The sequence below is a fragment of the Oncorhynchus gorbuscha genome, linkage group LG26, assembly GCF_021184085.1.
Source record: "Oncorhynchus gorbuscha isolate QuinsamMale2020 ecotype Even-year linkage group LG26, OgorEven_v1.0, whole genome shotgun sequence".
Lineage (NCBI taxonomy): Eukaryota > Metazoa > Chordata > Actinopteri > Salmoniformes > Salmonidae > Oncorhynchus > Oncorhynchus gorbuscha.
This window is the reverse complement of record NC_060198.1, coordinates 4,144,656-4,160,985: the sequence shown is the minus strand read 5'-3', so window position 1 is coordinate 4,160,985 and position 16,330 is coordinate 4,144,656. Positions and strand designations below refer to the sequence as shown.

General features: G+C 44.2%; 1 protein-coding gene across 3 annotated transcripts; it reads right to left on the bottom strand.

Annotated features, from left to right (window-relative positions):
- Positions 1-731: 731 nt before the first annotated feature.
- LOC124015286 (peroxiredoxin-1-like) lies at positions 732-4,843 on the bottom strand. 3 transcript variants are annotated; one of them, XM_046330423.1, is made up of 7 exons: positions 4,437-4,491; positions 4,079-4,148; positions 3,703-3,826; positions 2,628-2,781; positions 1,994-2,116; positions 1,747-1,877; positions 732-1,275 (listed from the first exon to the last, which is right to left on the bottom strand). In XM_046330423.1, the coding sequence occupies exons 3-7, from the start codon at positions 3,803-3,805 to the stop codon at positions 1,193-1,195; spliced, it is 594 nt and encodes a 197-aa protein (XP_046186379.1). In that variant the 5' UTR covers positions 3,806-3,826; positions 4,079-4,148; positions 4,437-4,491; the 3' UTR covers positions 732-1,192. The 3 variants fall into 3 exon arrangements, with proteins under 3 accessions (XP_046186379.1, XP_046186378.1, XP_046186380.1); XM_046330422.1 differs by lacking the exons at positions 4,079-4,148; positions 4,437-4,491 and adding an exon at positions 4,714-4,843; XM_046330424.1 differs by lacking the exon at positions 4,079-4,148 and having other exon boundaries at positions 4,437-4,536.
- Between the last annotated feature and the right edge of the window lie 11,487 nt (positions 4,844-16,330).

The window sequence follows — 16,330 nt, the reverse complement described above, 5'->3', positions numbered from 1 at the left end:
GACGGGGGGAGTTTCCCTAGTCAGCCACCGCAGTGTGTAAGTTCCCAAAACAACCCTATGCGATACTAATGTCGAGATAAAAACACACGGGTCAATTTTCCAGCAAAGCAAACGATGTTCTTTGCTGATGTGAGAAAGGAAACTAAACATTGGTAGGCTACGTGGGAGTAATCTTGTACAGGTCTCTGAACATTCAAAGTCGAATGTAAACTCAGCAAATAGCCTTGCCAATAAGTTAAACAGGAAAAGTGTAGGACTATTATAGACCAACTGAAGGCCATATCATTGATATCAGCAGAGCTCGAGCAAAGTTCTTAATTCAACGCTATCCAAAGGAAGACATCCATATTACATATCTAAACAAGAGCTCGGCCAGAGTTCATATCCTCCTAACAGTTAGCCAATGATCTAGGGGATACAGGGGAGGGGTTGGCTGCGGAGAGCGGTAGGTTCTCTGCATTTATTTGGAGCCCAACTTCATAAGAAAGGCGTCATCTGATGACTGACAGTGCTTTTATAACGTAGCCTGCTTCAAGGAATCCAATCCAGGGCGCAGGATATCCTACTGATAAAGACTGTGCTGGGACTTCTCCACATTACACAATCTTACAAAACCTTTATTAGACCACCACCTACCATTGTTGAAACAGATCTGTAAACGGATTTTCGGAGAGAATCTGGCAAAGTGGCGATAGAGCGCCACCTAGTGGTCAACTAAATTTCACACAAACCACCTTCACTTAGTTTTATTTTTCAGACAAAAACACTAACATGTAAATCATTATTTCCCCCATTTGTTGTTAATAATGTCCGTGACAGTTGACTGAATAGTTGATTGTGAGGTACAAAATACTCTATGCTTTTTTTTTTTTAACACTTGAGAAAAGAGCAAACACTTTCAGTGCATGGGACTAGAATAAACATTCCACCAGTAGCTTATTTGTCATACAGATAGAAGAGCGGGAGTCTAACAAGTTCTTTAAAACCTATGTATAAGTGTGGGTTGGACACCAAGAGACTGTTGCTGAAGGGAGGACTTCCCATCTGAAGGTAAGTGCTAGGACATCTCGGGGAGAGACTTGTGAGTCGGAAATGGCACCCTATTCACTATAAAGTGCACTACTTTTGACCAGGGTCCATATGCACTATATAGGGTGCCATTATTGACACAGCCTGGGGCTCTGTTGTGTTGTCACTGTTTGGAGAAGAACTCCTTGCTCTTCTGGATGTCGGGGACGATGGTGTCACTGCCTGGCTTCCAGCCAGCGGGACACACTGTCACAGGAAGAGGGACAAGCCCAGGATGAGTCACACTGACATAGAATATTCAAACAATTCCTAACCAATGGTAAAATTCCATGTTTTCCAAACACATGCCACATGTTTGAAAGTGAGCTCCCATATTGAAACAGACTAATGAAATGGTATTAGGTTTTGTAAAGAGAAAATGATTGCTTGCTCTGTTAACTGAATGACTTAATGCCTTTAAAAAAAATGTTGAAGTGTCCTGTGTGCATAGCAATGAGACTAGATCCAGATGCTGCAGGGCTCTACGCACACTTTTTATTAAAACAATTTTTAGAAGGAGCACGCATGTGAAAAATGTAGGGGAACAAAAATTCCAGGTCGCACAGGTAAATATTTTACAGCATATGCGAGTAAAGTTGTTGCACTGTAGAGCCCTTTGCTGGTTCTTGAAATAAGAACTAGGTAGCAAAAACATGTAAAAACCTGCGAATCGCTTACCCTCTCCGTATTTGTCTGTGTGCTGGAAGGCCTGCACCAGACGCAGGGTCTCGTCCACAGAGCGGCCCACTGGCAGGTCGTTGATGGTGATCTGCCTCAGGATGCCCTTGTCGTCAATCACAAACAGACCCCTGAGGGAGAGCGGAAGCAGAATAACCTTGGAAGTGCACACTAAACTTCAAATGGCACCTTTATATAGAGAGGTTTCAAAAACACACTACTGACGGCAGTGTCGTTAATAACTGACCTGTAAGCGATGCCCTGGTCCTCCTTCAGCACTCCGTAGTCTCTGGAGATAGACTGGGTGAGGTCAGCCACAAGGGGGATGTTCATTGGTCCCAAACCACCCTGCTTCCTGGGGGTGTTGATCCTATAGGGAGGGAGAGGGAAAAGGCACAATGTCGTCGTCATAAAATCAAAAAGAGCCCTTGTTTAAGCTTCATTAAGGATGTGAGCCTCACATGGTAACAGAATGTCAAATTAAGAATTCTGACATTCACACAGTAGTAGTCAAAGTAAATGAACAATTAATGCACGTGTAAACTACAGAGGGAGGATTCTAAAACCCATTGTTGGATTGAGTCCAGTGACTGTTAGTTATTCTAAGAGCCATGGCACTTATCACCACTAGGCAGTACAGCAGGCAGAGGAGAGATAGCCAGAGCATGGGAGTGTACTCAAAAGCCTGTTACATTTTTTACGATTGGCAGGTGGACAACAGGAAAGCATTTGTCATCAGTTGAAATAGGTCAGCCTCTTGACCGTTCTGATCGAGGTGCAGGAATATTCAACCCTTATTGTATGTCGCCGTGCCTTCAAAGTTCCAATCAACAGAAATGACTAAAACAACCCAATGCTCAAAAGTCTAAACCAGTTCTTACCAGGCCAGGTGGCTGAAGTGAGAGTCTGTGGAGGCGCCGATGACCTCACAGCCGATCTTGCGGAACTCCTCGGCCTGGTCGCTGAAGGCCACGATCTCAGTGGGGCACACGAAAGTGAAGTCCAGTGGGTAGAAAAAGAACACCACGTACTTCCCTGGAGGGGACACACAGGAGAGGAGCCAGAAGAGTGTGTTTGGGTACATGTAGGCCTAGTCTCTTGGATCAGCAATAACACAGACTAGCTGATTTGGCTCCGGGTGCCAGTAGTGTACTCTTTAGCCTATTCTTTTGAAGATATGTACTTGCATCCTGGAAAGTGACATATTCTAGCCGGTCAGAATATTAACTATTCTGTACCCTGTACACACGGCTGACTGGCCTTGTTAAAACTGGCATCATGAGTAGTTCTGCATGGTTGTTAAAGACAATGAAGACCCGTAGCTTCATAGTTAGTCTGATTAATCAGGCTGTAAAAACAAATTGGTATAGACAGCCTGTGACATGTGTGAAAGTAGAAATGGTCATTTCAAGCCAGAATGTTGAATAAAATTATTTTTAAACTTGCTCTACCCGTTGTCTGTGTAGTTTGTCCTTCAGCTACTCACATTTAGACAAAATACCCAGAGTAGTGTTATTAACCCGACTTTAAGAACACTGGGCTGTATAACTGTTGGTACTTCAGATTTTTGATTTCAATACTGACGCAATTCGCACATGACAAACACTTGCTCAATATGGCCGAGTCTAACCAAACCAAATGGAAAACACTGCTAGCTGATTGTGAGGAAACGAGCTGTGGTCGACTACTTTCGGTTACATGTGGACCTACCAGCGCCGAAAAGAAGTCCTCCTACCGCCAAAAGTACCAACAGCAAGTACAACCAGTAAAGTAACCTCAAATATAATTTCATACAACATTCTGGCGTGTAGAGACTACTGCCTCTTTACATCAACTTCTTTCAGACTGATATCCATGGAGTAACCATGGTAACATTCTGATGCTTCAGCAACTTCGCTGTTAGACTGTAACCTGTAAACAACTGACCTGCCAATAAAATGGTCATAAAGTCCTTACCCATGTAGTCAGATAGCTGGATCTCTTTGAACTGTCCGTCCACCACAGCAGTGGCTTTGAACTGTGGGGCCGGGTGGCCTATCTTAGCGTTTCCAGATGACATGGTGGTGACAATGACAGTTCACTGGGAAAGACAAACGACCCAGAAAAGTCTAAATCAACAGTGAATCAATACAGCGTTGAACTTCATCTCAATATGGCAAAGCAAATAGGTTGGAGTCTAGTAGGCTATGGCCCAGGGGCCTCTCACTCCTTTGTAACAAGCATATGGAAAGTAAATCAGTCAAAGTAATAAACTGAAAAGTTTCAGACAAATGCTCAAAGCTCTTTTTTTTTACACTGATCTTAATTCTACTGCAGTGCTGTGCCACCCTACCTAGTTGTACAATGCTGCAGGATCAACTTGCCAATACCAAGCCTAGTCACATGCAAGGCAGTTCTCAAGGCTGTGCGTGAGAACAAAGGTTTTACAGTGTAGCCTTGCCCAATGAAGAAATGTTATACTCGGTTGACATTCAACGGTCCTTGTCAAATAACTGTTTGAGCCATTAAAATAGTAACAAAGTGGCAGGATACTGATTACTACATAGTTGGGTTTGGAACTAACGTTAAGTCTAACGTTAACACTAATTTTGCACGTGACAAACTTGAAACTATAATGCCTATACGATTGTTAAATATACATGTTTAACAATGAAACAACTCAATAGTATTGTATGCATTCATTTACTAACCATCTATGCAACTAGTTATTTTACAACTAGCTAGCTAATTGGCTAACAAGGTGCCAATCCCCCACACCCACCAAACTGTTCAAAGGGACAAAGAACCAGTTAGTAAAACAGAGGCCACAAGTACAAGGAAGCTTGACCCACAATGCCTAGCTAACGCTAGTTGTTAGCCGGTTTCTTTTGTCTGCATCTATTTGCAACCACAGAAAGAGTAGCGACATGTTAGCAGCTGAACATAATATGCGCGGAGTGATAGTCGAAGTCTCTAATATATACTTACGTTTCTTGTGAAAGCACTAAAGCGTTTGTGTTGCGGTTTACTGCAATTGCATGAAAGCCGCTAATCCGGAAGCAAGAACTTTCCCTATACGTTTTAAAAGATGTTGTTTTCAAAATAAAAGTCGCCAGATAAGTTGTTAAAATAAATGTCAATCTAATGTCAATGAGATAGCTTGTTGTGTGATTAATTTAAATTCAAAACACTTTCTGATATTACAATATGTATACACAAACGTGTTGCTGTTGAATGACACCACATTATATTATACTTTTTTAATGTTCAATCGATGGATTTAAAACAAGGACGTTTAATTTGTATGAGTAAATATTCTGACCCGGAAACGATTACTGAAAACTCTTCGCAGGCGCTGATGGTGGAACATGGGTTAAATTGTCGAGTTAAATTATTCAAGAGGATAATATTGTATATTTTCGGTCAGTTATGGTCTGTTTAACTAGTTAAATTCTTAGCTACCTATCATGTCTTATTGTGAAGTATCCTCTTCTCTGACCAATCCAGTTTTCAACAAACCTAGCCATCTAGCCAGCAAGCTAACGTTAGCTAGCAAAGTGCAGTCATTTCGCTAACTAACTACAATACCAGTTTACGTATTCTTTTTTGCTAAGTTGAGTCTGATAGCCAAGCTGTGGAGTTGTATTTTCAAATCGTTATGGCTAGCTAGCTTGATATCTATCTTACAATCTGAGCAAATAAACTCCTATCTCTGTTTACATCTATTGAAAGGGAACTCAGCTCAACTGCTGTTGCTGGTCTGAGTGTCATTCAAGAAGTTTGACAGCCCCCGAGTTGGAACTTACTGGTAACTTACATTAGGACCAAATCAGAGTGGTCTGAATTGACTGGATGCGGCATGCTGTTTCAGTTACTTTCTAACCAATGAGCTGCTAAAACATACACCATATGTTTTCTATCAATTTTCCCCCTCTCAATTATCTTATGTACGGAAGAAGACAACATCCTAGGCTAGTTCCATCTTCAACCCTGGAATCAAAGTCATCCAGTCACCCGCACTCATGGAGAACACAAAAGAAGAGGGTAAGAACAAAGAGGAAAAGAGAAGATGTGCATGAATTATAGTCTGAGTCAGTTGGAACCATTTTTGATTAGAAGCATAGTTTTGCCTCAGATTCAGAATGTCTCTGGATTTACACTCACACTCTTACTATTTCCTCTGCACCACTTCCTCTCTTCCTTCTCTCTTCCCTTCCTCCTCTCTTCCCTCCCTCCTCTCTCTCTTTTCCCTCAGCCCCGGCCCCAGTTATGTGTGAGGTGTGCGGGACCTACTTCGAGACGCGGCGTGGTCTCTCCAGTCACGCCAGACTCCACCTCCGTCAGCTCGGCGTGGCTGTCTCGGACAACAGCGGAGCTCCCATTGACTTACTCTACCAGCTGATTCAGGACAGGGACGGTTCCATGCACCCACCCAAACCCGTCTACTCTTCACCCAAAAAAAACAAGGGGTCGGGGACACTCATCTCCCAGAAGGAGTCCCCTCTTGGGGGTAGAGTCAAAGTAGTGACAACCCCACAGAATAATATATCCAAGGTAGCTCGTAAAGGGACAGTTTTGGCCAAGCCTCGGCAGTCTTCCATGTCGTCGTTCCTAACAGCAGGCAAGACACCATCGCCCTCAGGGGGAGCGAGCCTGGCCCCGGCCAAGCCTGCCTGGGCACCGCAGGAGACGGATGCCCCTCTCACCCTGGGTAAGTCTCAGCCTGCGTGTTTTCGATTGGAGTGGATATTTTAAGTGTTCCGTTATTAGATGTTTGTCATCAGGAAGTCACATATTAGGCCTATTATATTTGTGGAATTGAACGTTGTACCATTACATGTGTACAGATAGATATTTGTGTTCTTATGTAATGACATTATTAACCTTAAGTATAACATGGCTCTTTCTAACACCAGTCTCTGGCTCCTCCCCTGCCTCTACAGCGATGGACACCAATGACGAGGTGCATGTGTGCCAATTGTGCGGTGCTTGGTATGAGTCCCGCAAAGGCCTGGCCAGTCACTGCCGGGCCCACTTGCGCCAGTTCGGCATCACCGAGAACACCGAGACGAAAGGAGGACCAATAGAATTCCTCTACCAGATCATGGAAGCAGAAGACCTCCAACCTATAGCAAGTGAAGGTCTCAACGTCTATAACCCTTCTATGTCTTCTAACTCTAACAAACGTCCCTCCGGCTCTGGTTCGTCCACATCGCCTGCTAGACATAAAGGATCCCCCTCCTCCTCCATTCACCAGCCTCCCTCCAACAAACGGCCCAAGCCCTCCGCGTCAGAAGGAACTGCTCCACAGGATCATAGGCTCAGCACGGGTGAGTTTCAAGTTATTTTTAAAGGGGCAATCTGCGAATGGTACATCCATATAGTTTAAGTCATTTTTTATGTCAAATTTAGTCAATTTATTTTAAGTCATTTTAAAAGAATGTCACAATTCAAAGAACAGAACAAGAAAGGTAAATGATAAAACCTAAAGTGATTCACCAAAAACATATTATTTGGAATACAGGTGAGTTCACCTGTGTGTTGTGCGGTGAGGAGTTTGAGAACCGCAAAGGCCTAGCAAGCCACTCCCGCTCTCACCTGCGCCAGCTCGGCGTCACCGACCTCCTGGGCAAGGCGTCGGCCATCGACACGGTCCAGCAGCTAGTCAGCAGCGGCGTGCTTGCGGCTGCTGCATCGGTACGACCCAGTAACACAACCACCAAGACCCCTTCTCAGTCTCCAGCCCCAGCCAGGTCTCCAGCTAGATCCTCAGCTAATGCCCACCTCAGTCCCCTGGCCTCCAGCCACAATCCAAGGTCCAAGGCCAAGAAGGGCTCCACCCTGGTCTATCCCAAGCCGGAGCCCCTGGAGATGGAGCTGGATGTGGGGTTCTCCAGTCAGCTTGGGGGGTACAGCAGCAGTAATGGATCTCAGGGTTCTCAGAAGTGGGCCAAAAATGGCCAGTCCTTTAAGTCCGGTAAGATGTGGCTCCTATCTTTTTGACCAAGTGGTATACATTCTGTGGTTTCTAATTTGTTTGATGTAAAAGTCCCTCTTCTATTTGTGTTTTTCTGTTTTACCATTGAATAACTGCACTCAGACCATTGACCATCCATTCAGTCAAAGCAGCATAGCTAAATGTAGAGACATGTCAAGGGACAAATCCCTCCCTCCTTCCCTTTCCCTTCCCCAGGTTCAGAACAGGAGCTCATGATCACCTGTGAATTCTGTGGCCAGTTCTTTGACAGCCGCAAGGCCCTGTCCTGCCACGCCCGCTCCCACCTGCGCCAGCTGGGAGTCATGTGGTCTGTCAACGAGTCGCCCATCGACCTGTTGAGAGACATCCTGCTGAAGGAGGGTAGTGCCAATTCCACCCAGGTGAGTGCATGTATGTGTGCAGTCCATTTGGCAATAGAGGTCACGTCAATATCTCATCATGTGCTACCTACCTGCTGCGCTTGTGCCCTCGAGCAAGGCACTAAGGGGTGAATCATAACTTCTGCTTAAAGGGTAACTCTCAACCCCAATTTCAGCCCAACCCCTTCATATTAATTTTTTTATTTTATTGAGGTGAGAAGTTGTGGGTGGGGGGAATTTGCTCATAAATATTAATTTTGAGGGTAGGTAAACATAGTTGTACCTGATCCCAACACTTTCTCACACTACTTATCAGAAGTCCACTGGCACGCTCTGATAATAAAATTATGTGCGTCGCAAGCAAATATGACTCTGGACAGTTAATACCTGCAAAACACCAGTCTTAACGTCAACAGTGAAGAGGTGACTCCGGGATGCTGGCCTTCTAGGCAGAGTTGCAAAGAAAAAGCCGTATCTCAGACTGGCCAATAAAATAAAATAAAAGATTAAGATGGGCAAAAGAACACAGACACTGGACAGAGATGGCTTTTTCTTTGCAACTCTGCCTAGAAGGCCAGCATCCCGGAGTCGCCTCTTCACTGTTTTTAAAAATTATTTTACCTTTATTTTACTAGGCAAGTCAGTTAAGAACAAATTCTTATTTTCAATGACGGCCTAGGAACAGTGGGTTAACTGCCTGTTCAGGGGCAGAACGACAGATTTTGTACCTTGTCAGCTCGGGGATTTGAACTTGCAACCTTTCGGTTACTAGTCCAATGCTCTAACCACTAGGCTACCATGCCGTTGAGACTGGTGTTTTGCGGGTACTATTTAATGAAGCTGCCAGTTGAGGACTTGTGAGGCGTCTGTTTCTAAACTAGACTAGACACTCTTATGTACTTATCCTCTTGCTCAGTTGTGTACCAGGGCCTCCCACTCCCCTTTCTATTCTGGTTAGAGCCAGTTTGCGCTGTTCTGTGAAGGGAGTAGTGAACAGCATTGTATGATATCTTCAGTTTCTTGGCAATTTCTCGCATGGAATAGCCTTCATTTCTCAGAACAAGAATAGACTGACGAGTTTCAGAAAAAAGTCCTTTGTTTCTGGCCATTTTGAGCCTGTAATCGAACCCACAAATGCTGATGCTCCAGATACTCAACTAGTCTAAAGAAGGCCAGTTTTATTGCTTCTTTAACCAGAACAACAGTTTTCAGATGTGCTAATATAATTGCAAAAAGGATTTATAATGATCAATTAGCCTTTTAAAATGATAAACTTGGATTATCTAACACAGCGTGCCATTGGAACACAGGAGAGATGGTTGCTGATAATGGGCCTCTGTACACCTATCTAGATATTCCATAAAACAATCAGCCATTTCCAGCTACAATAGTCATTTACAATATTAACAATGTCTAAACTGTATTTCTGATCAATTTGAAGTTATTTTAATGGACAAAAAATGTGCTTTTCTTTCAAAAACAAGGACATTTCTAAGTGACCCCAAACGTTTGAACGGTAGTGCGTGTGTGTGTGTGTGTGATATACAGTTGAAGTCGGAAGTTTACATACAAGTTTACATACATCAAGTACATTTAAACTCAGTTTTCACAATTCCTTACATTTATTCAGAGTAAAAATTTGCCTGTCTTAGGTCAGTTAGGATCACCATTTTATTTTAAGAATGTGAAATATCCGAACAATTGTAGAGAGTGATTTATTTCAGCTTTTATTTCTTTCATCACATTCCCAGTGGGTCAGAAGTTTACATACACTCAATTAGTATTTGGTAGCATTGCCTTTAAATTGTTTAACTTGGGTCAAATGTTTTGGGTAGCCTTCCACAAGCTTCCCACAATAAGTTGGGTAAATTTTGTCTCATTCCTCTATACAGAGCTGGTGTAACTGAGTCAGGTTTGTAGGCCTCCTTGCTCGCACACGCTTTTTCAGTTCTTCCCACATTTTCTATGGGATTGAGGTCAGGGCTTTGTGATGGCCACTTCCAATACCTTGACTTTGTTGTCCTTAAGCCATTTTGCCACAACTTTGCAAGTATGCTTGGGGTCATTGTCCATTTGGAAGACCCATTTGCGACCAAGCTTTAACTTCCTGACTGATGTCTTGACATGTTGCTTCAATCAATATCTGCATAATTTTTGTTCCTTATGAAGCCATCTATTTTGTGGAGTGCACCAGTCCCTCCTGCAGCAAAGCACCCCCACAACATGATGCTGCCACCCCCGTGCTTCACGGTTTGGATGGTGTTCTTCGGCTTGCAAGCCTCCCCTTTGTCCTCCAAACACAACGATGGTCAATATGGCCAAACAGTTCTATTTTTGTTTCATCAGACCAGAGGACATTTCTCAAAAAGTATGATCTTTGTCCCCATGTGCAGTTGCAAACCGTAGTCTGGCTTTTTTTATTGCAGTTTTGGAGCAGTGGCATCTTCCTTGCTGAGTGCTCTTTCAGGTTATGTCGATATATTACTCGTTTTACTGTGGATATAGATACTATTGTGCCTGTTTCCTCCAGCATCTTCACATGGTCCTTTGCTGTTGTTCTGAGATTGATTTGTACTTTTCGCACCAAAGTACGGTCATCTCTAGGAGACAGAACACGTCTCCTTCATGAGCGGTATGACGGCTGCATGGTCCCATGGTGTTTATACTTGCGTACTATTGTTTGTACAGATTAACATGGTACCTTCAGGCATTTGGAAATTGCTCCCAATGATGAACCAGACTTGTGGAGGTCTACAATTTATTTTCTGAGGTCTTGGCTGATTACTTTTGATGTTCCCATGATTTCAAGTAAAGAGGCACTGAGTTGGAAGGTAGGCCTTGAAATACATCCACAGGTACACCTCCAATTGACTGCAATGATGTCAATTAGCCTATCAGAAGCTCCTAATGCCATGACATCATTTTATGGGATTTTCCAAGCTGTTTAAAGGCATAGTCAAGTTATTGTATGTATAGTCATGGCCAAAAGTTGAGAATGACACAAATATTAATTTTCACAAAGTCTGCTGCCTCAGTTTGTATGATGGCAATTTGCATATACTCCAGAATGTTATGAAGAGTGATCAGATTAATTGCAATTAATTGCAAAGTCCCTCTTTGCCATGCAAATGACCTGAATCCCCCCCAAAAAAAATTCCACTGCATTTCAGCCCTGCCACAAAAGGACCAGCTGACATCATGTCAGTGATTCTCTCGTTAACACAGGTGTGAGTGGTGACGAGGACAAGGCTGGAGATCACTCTGTCATGCTGATTGAGTTCATATAACAGACTGGAAGCTTCAAAAGGAGGGTAGTGCTTGGAATCATTGTTCTTCCTCTGTCAACCAGCGTTTCCTGCAAGGAAACACGTTCCGTCATCATTGCTTTGCACAAAAAGGGCTTCACAGGCAAGGATATTGCTGCCAGTAAGATTGCACCTAAATCACCCATTTATCGGATCATCAAGAACTTCAAGGAGAGTGGTTCAATTGTTGTGAAGAAGGCTTCAGGGTGCCCAAGAAAGTCCAGCAAGCGCCAGGACCGTCTCCTAAAGTTGATTCAGCTGCGGGATCGGGGCACCACCAGTACAGAGCTTTCTCAGGAATGGCAGCAGGCAGGTGCGAGTGCATCTGCACGCACAGTGAGGCGAAGACTTTTGGAGGATGGCCTGGTGTCAAGAAGGGCAGCAAAGAAGCCACTACTCTCCAGGAAAAACATCAGGGACAGACAGATATTCTGCAAAAGATACAGAGATTGGACTGCTGAGGACTGGGGTAAAGTCATTTTCTCTGATGGTTGTTTGGGGCATCTGGAAAAAAGCTTGTCCGGAGAAGACTAGGTGAGCGCCATCAGTCCTGTGTTATGCCAACAGTAAAGCATCCTGAGATCTTTCATGTGTGGGGTTGCTTCTCAGCCAAGGGAGTGGGCTCACTCACAATTTTGCCTAAGAACACAGCCTGAATAAAGAATGGTACCAACACATCCTCAGAGAGCAACTTCTCCCAACCATCCAGGAACAGTTTGGTGATGAACAATGTCTTTTCTAGCATGATGGAGCACCTTGCCATAAGGCAAAAGTGATAGCTAAGTGGCTCATGGAACAAAACATCGATATTTTGGGTCCATGGCCAGGAAACTCCCCAGACCTTAATCCCATTGAAAACTTGTGGTCAATTTTCAAGAGGCAGGTGGACAAACAAAAACTCCAAGCATTGATTATGAAAGAATGGGCTGCCATCAGTCAGGATGTGGCCCAGAAGTTAATTGACAGCATGCCAGGGCGGATTGCAGAGGTCTTGAAAAAGAAGGGTCAACACTGCAAATATTGACTCTTTGCATCAACTTCATGTAATTGTCAATAAAAGCCGTTGACACTTATGAAATGCTTGTAATTATTCTTCAGTATTCCATAGTAACATCTGACAAAAATATCTAAAGACACTGAGGCAGCAGACTTTGTGAAAATTCATATTTGTGTCATTCTCAAAACTTTGGCCACGACTGTAAACTTCTGACCCACTAGATTTGTGATACAGTGAATTATAAGTGAAATAATCTGTCTGTAAACAATTTTTGAAAAATGACTTGTGTCATGCACAAAGTAGATGTCCTAACCGACTTGCCAAAACGATAGTTTGTTAACAAGAAATTTGTGGAGTGGTTGAAAAATGAGTTTTAATGACTCCAACCTAAGTGAAGGTAAACTTCCGACTTCAACTGTATGTATCGAGATATATATATAGATATACACTGCTCAAAAAAATAAAGGGAACACTAAAATAACACATCCTAGATCTGAATGAATGAAATATTCTTATTAAATACATTTTTCTTTACATAGTTGAATGTGCTGACAACAAAATCACACATTATCAATGGAAATAAAATGTATCAACCCATGGAGGTCTGGATTTGAAAACCACGCTACAGGCTGATCCAACTTTGATGTAATGTCCTTAAAACAAGTCAAAATGAGGCTCAGTAGTGTGTGTGGCCTCCACGTGCCTGTATGACCTCCCTACAATGCCTGGGCATGCTCCTGATGAGGTGGCGGATGGTCTCCTGAGGGATCTCCTCCCAGACCTGGACTAAAGCATCCGCCAACTCCTGGAAAGTCTGTGGTGCAAGTCCCTGTTGGTGGATGGAGAGAGACATGATGTCCCAGATGTGCTCAATTGGATTCAGGTCTGGGGAACGGGCGGGCACACTCCAGCCACATGAGGTCTAGCATTGTCTTGCATTAGGAGGAACCCAGGGCCAACCGCACCAGCATCGGTACCTAATGGCAGTCGGGCTACCTCTGGCGAGCACATGGAGGGCTGTGCGGCCCCCCAAAGAAATGCCACCCCACACCATGACTGACCCACCGCCAAACTGGTCATGCTGGAGGATGTTGCAGGCAGCAGAACGTTTAGACTCTGTCTCGTCTGTCACACGTGCTCAGTGTGAACCTGCTTTCATCTGTGAAGAGCACGGGGCGCCAGTGGCGAATTTGCCAATCTTTGTGTTCTCTGGCAAATGCCAAACGTCCTGCACGGTGTTGGGCTGTAAGCACAACCCCCACCTGTGGACGTCGGGCCCTCATACCACCCTCATGGAGTCTGTTTCTGACCGTTTGTGCAGACACATGCACATTTGTGGCCTGCTGGAGGTCATTTTGCAGGGCTCTGACAGTGCTCCTCCAAAGGTGGAGGTAGCGGTCCTGCTGCAGGGTTGTTGCCCTCCTCCACATCTCCTGATGTACTGGCCTGTCTCCTGTCTCCTGGTAGCGCCTCCATGCCCTGGACACTACGCTGACAGACACAGCAAACCTTCTTGCCACAGCTCGCATTGATGTGCCATCCTGGATGAGCTGCACTACCTGAGCCACTTGTATGGGTTGTAAGACTCCGTCTCATGCTACCACTAGAGTGAAAGCACCGCCAGCATTCAAAAGTGACCAAAACATCAGCCAGAAAGCATAGGAACTGAGAAGTGGTCTGTGATCACCACCTGCAGAACCTCTCCTTTATTGGGGGTGTCTTGCTAATTGCCTATAATTTCCACCTGTTGTCTATTCCATTTGCACAACAGCATGTGAAATTTATTGTCAATCAGTGTTGCTTCCTAAGTGGACAGTTTGATTTCACAGAAGTGTGATTGACTTGGAGTTACATTGTGTTGTATAAGTGTTCCCTTTATTTTTTTGAACAGTGTATATATCGAGATGGGGCAGATTTTATATAGGGCAGATTATATATATATATATATTCTGTCCTATGTTGGAGAACTCTCAATCATCGAGCCATGAGGCAACTGTTTTAGTTTTTGACCTGACCACCATGGTCATCTTCTTGCTACAATGGATGTAGCTACGAATTTAAATGTAGAATCCTCATAGCTATGTGTATTTTTCTTCGTAAAAGCACAAATATGTATGAAACAGTAAGCAAGAACATTGAATTTGGTCATATGCGGAAATGTGCCTTACTGCCCTTTGAATTTTTGTTTAACGTCAGTAACAACACAGAAACGACAATAAAATAACAACGAGGCTAAATACAAGGGGTACCGGTACTGAGTCAATGTGGAGGCTATATACAAGGGGTACCGGTACTGAGTCAATGTGGAGGCTATATACAAGGGGTACCGGTACTGAGTCAATGTGGAGGCTATATACAAGGGGTACCGGTACTGAGTCAATGTGGAGGCTATATACAAGGGGTACCGGTACTGAGTCAATGTGGAGGCTATATACAAGGGGTACCGGTACTGAGTCAATGTGGAGGCTATATACAAGGGGTACCGGTACTGAGTCAATGTGGAGGCTATATACAAGGGGTACCGGTACTGAGTCAATGAGCGTCTGCTAAATGACTTAAATGTAAATGTATATACAAGGGGTACCGGTACTGAGTCAATGTGGAGGCTATATACAAGGGGTACCGGTACTGAGTCAATGTGGAGGCTATATACAAGTGGTACCGGTACTGAGTCAATGTGGAGGCTATATACAAGGGGTACCGGTACTGAGTCAATGTGGAGGCTATATACAAGGGGTACCGGTACTGAGTCAATGTGGAGGCTATATACAAGGGGTACCGGTACTGAGTCAATGTGGAGGCTATATACAAGGGGTACCGGTACTGAGTCAATGTGGAGGCTATATACAAGGGGTACCGGTACTGAGTCAATGTGGAGGCTATATACAAGGGGTACCGGTACTGAGTCAATGTGGAGGCTATATACAAGGGGTACCGGTACTGAGTCAATGTGGAGGCTATATACAAGGGGTACCGGTACTGAGTCAATGTGGAGGCTATATACAAGGGGTACCGGTACTGAGTCAATGTGGAGGCTATATACAAGGGGTACCGGTACTGAGTCAATGAGCGTCTGCTAAATGACTTAAATGTAAATGTATATACAAGGGGTACCGGTACTGAGTCAATGTGGAGGCTATATACAAGGGGTACCGGTACTGAGTCAATGTGGAGGCTATATACAAGTGGTACCGGTACTGAGTCAATGTGGAGGCTATATACAAGGGGTACCGGTACTGAGTCAATGTGGAGGCTATATACAAGGGGTACCGGTACTGAGTCAATGTGGAGGCTATATACAAGGGGTACCGGTACTGAGTCAATGTGGAGGCTATATACAAGGGGTACCGGTACTGAGTCAATGTGGAGGCTATATACAAGGGGTACCGGTACTGAGTCAATGTGGAGGCTATATACAAGGGGTACCGGTACTGAGTCAATGTGGAGGCTATATACAAGGGGTACCGGTACTGAGTCAATGAGCGTCTGCTAAATGACTTAAATGTAAATGTATATACAAGGGGTACCGGTACTGAGTCAATGTGGAGGCTATATACAAGTGGTACCGGTACTGAGTCAATGTGGAGGCTATATACAAGGGGTACCGGTACTGAGTCAATGTGGAGGCTATATACAAGGGGTACCGGTACTGAGTCAATGTGGAGGCTATATACAAGGGGTACCGGTACTGAGTCAATGTGGATGCTATATACAAGGGGTACCGGTACTGAGTCAATGTGGAGGCTATATACAAGGGGTACCGGTACTGAGTCAATGTGGAGGCTATATACAAGGGGTACCGGTACTGAGTCAATGTGGAGGCTATATACAAGGGGTACCGGTACTGAGTCAATGTGGAGGCTATATACAAGGGGTACCGGTACTGAGTCAATGTGGAGGCTATATACAAGGGGTACCGGTACTGAGTCAATGTGGAGGCTATATA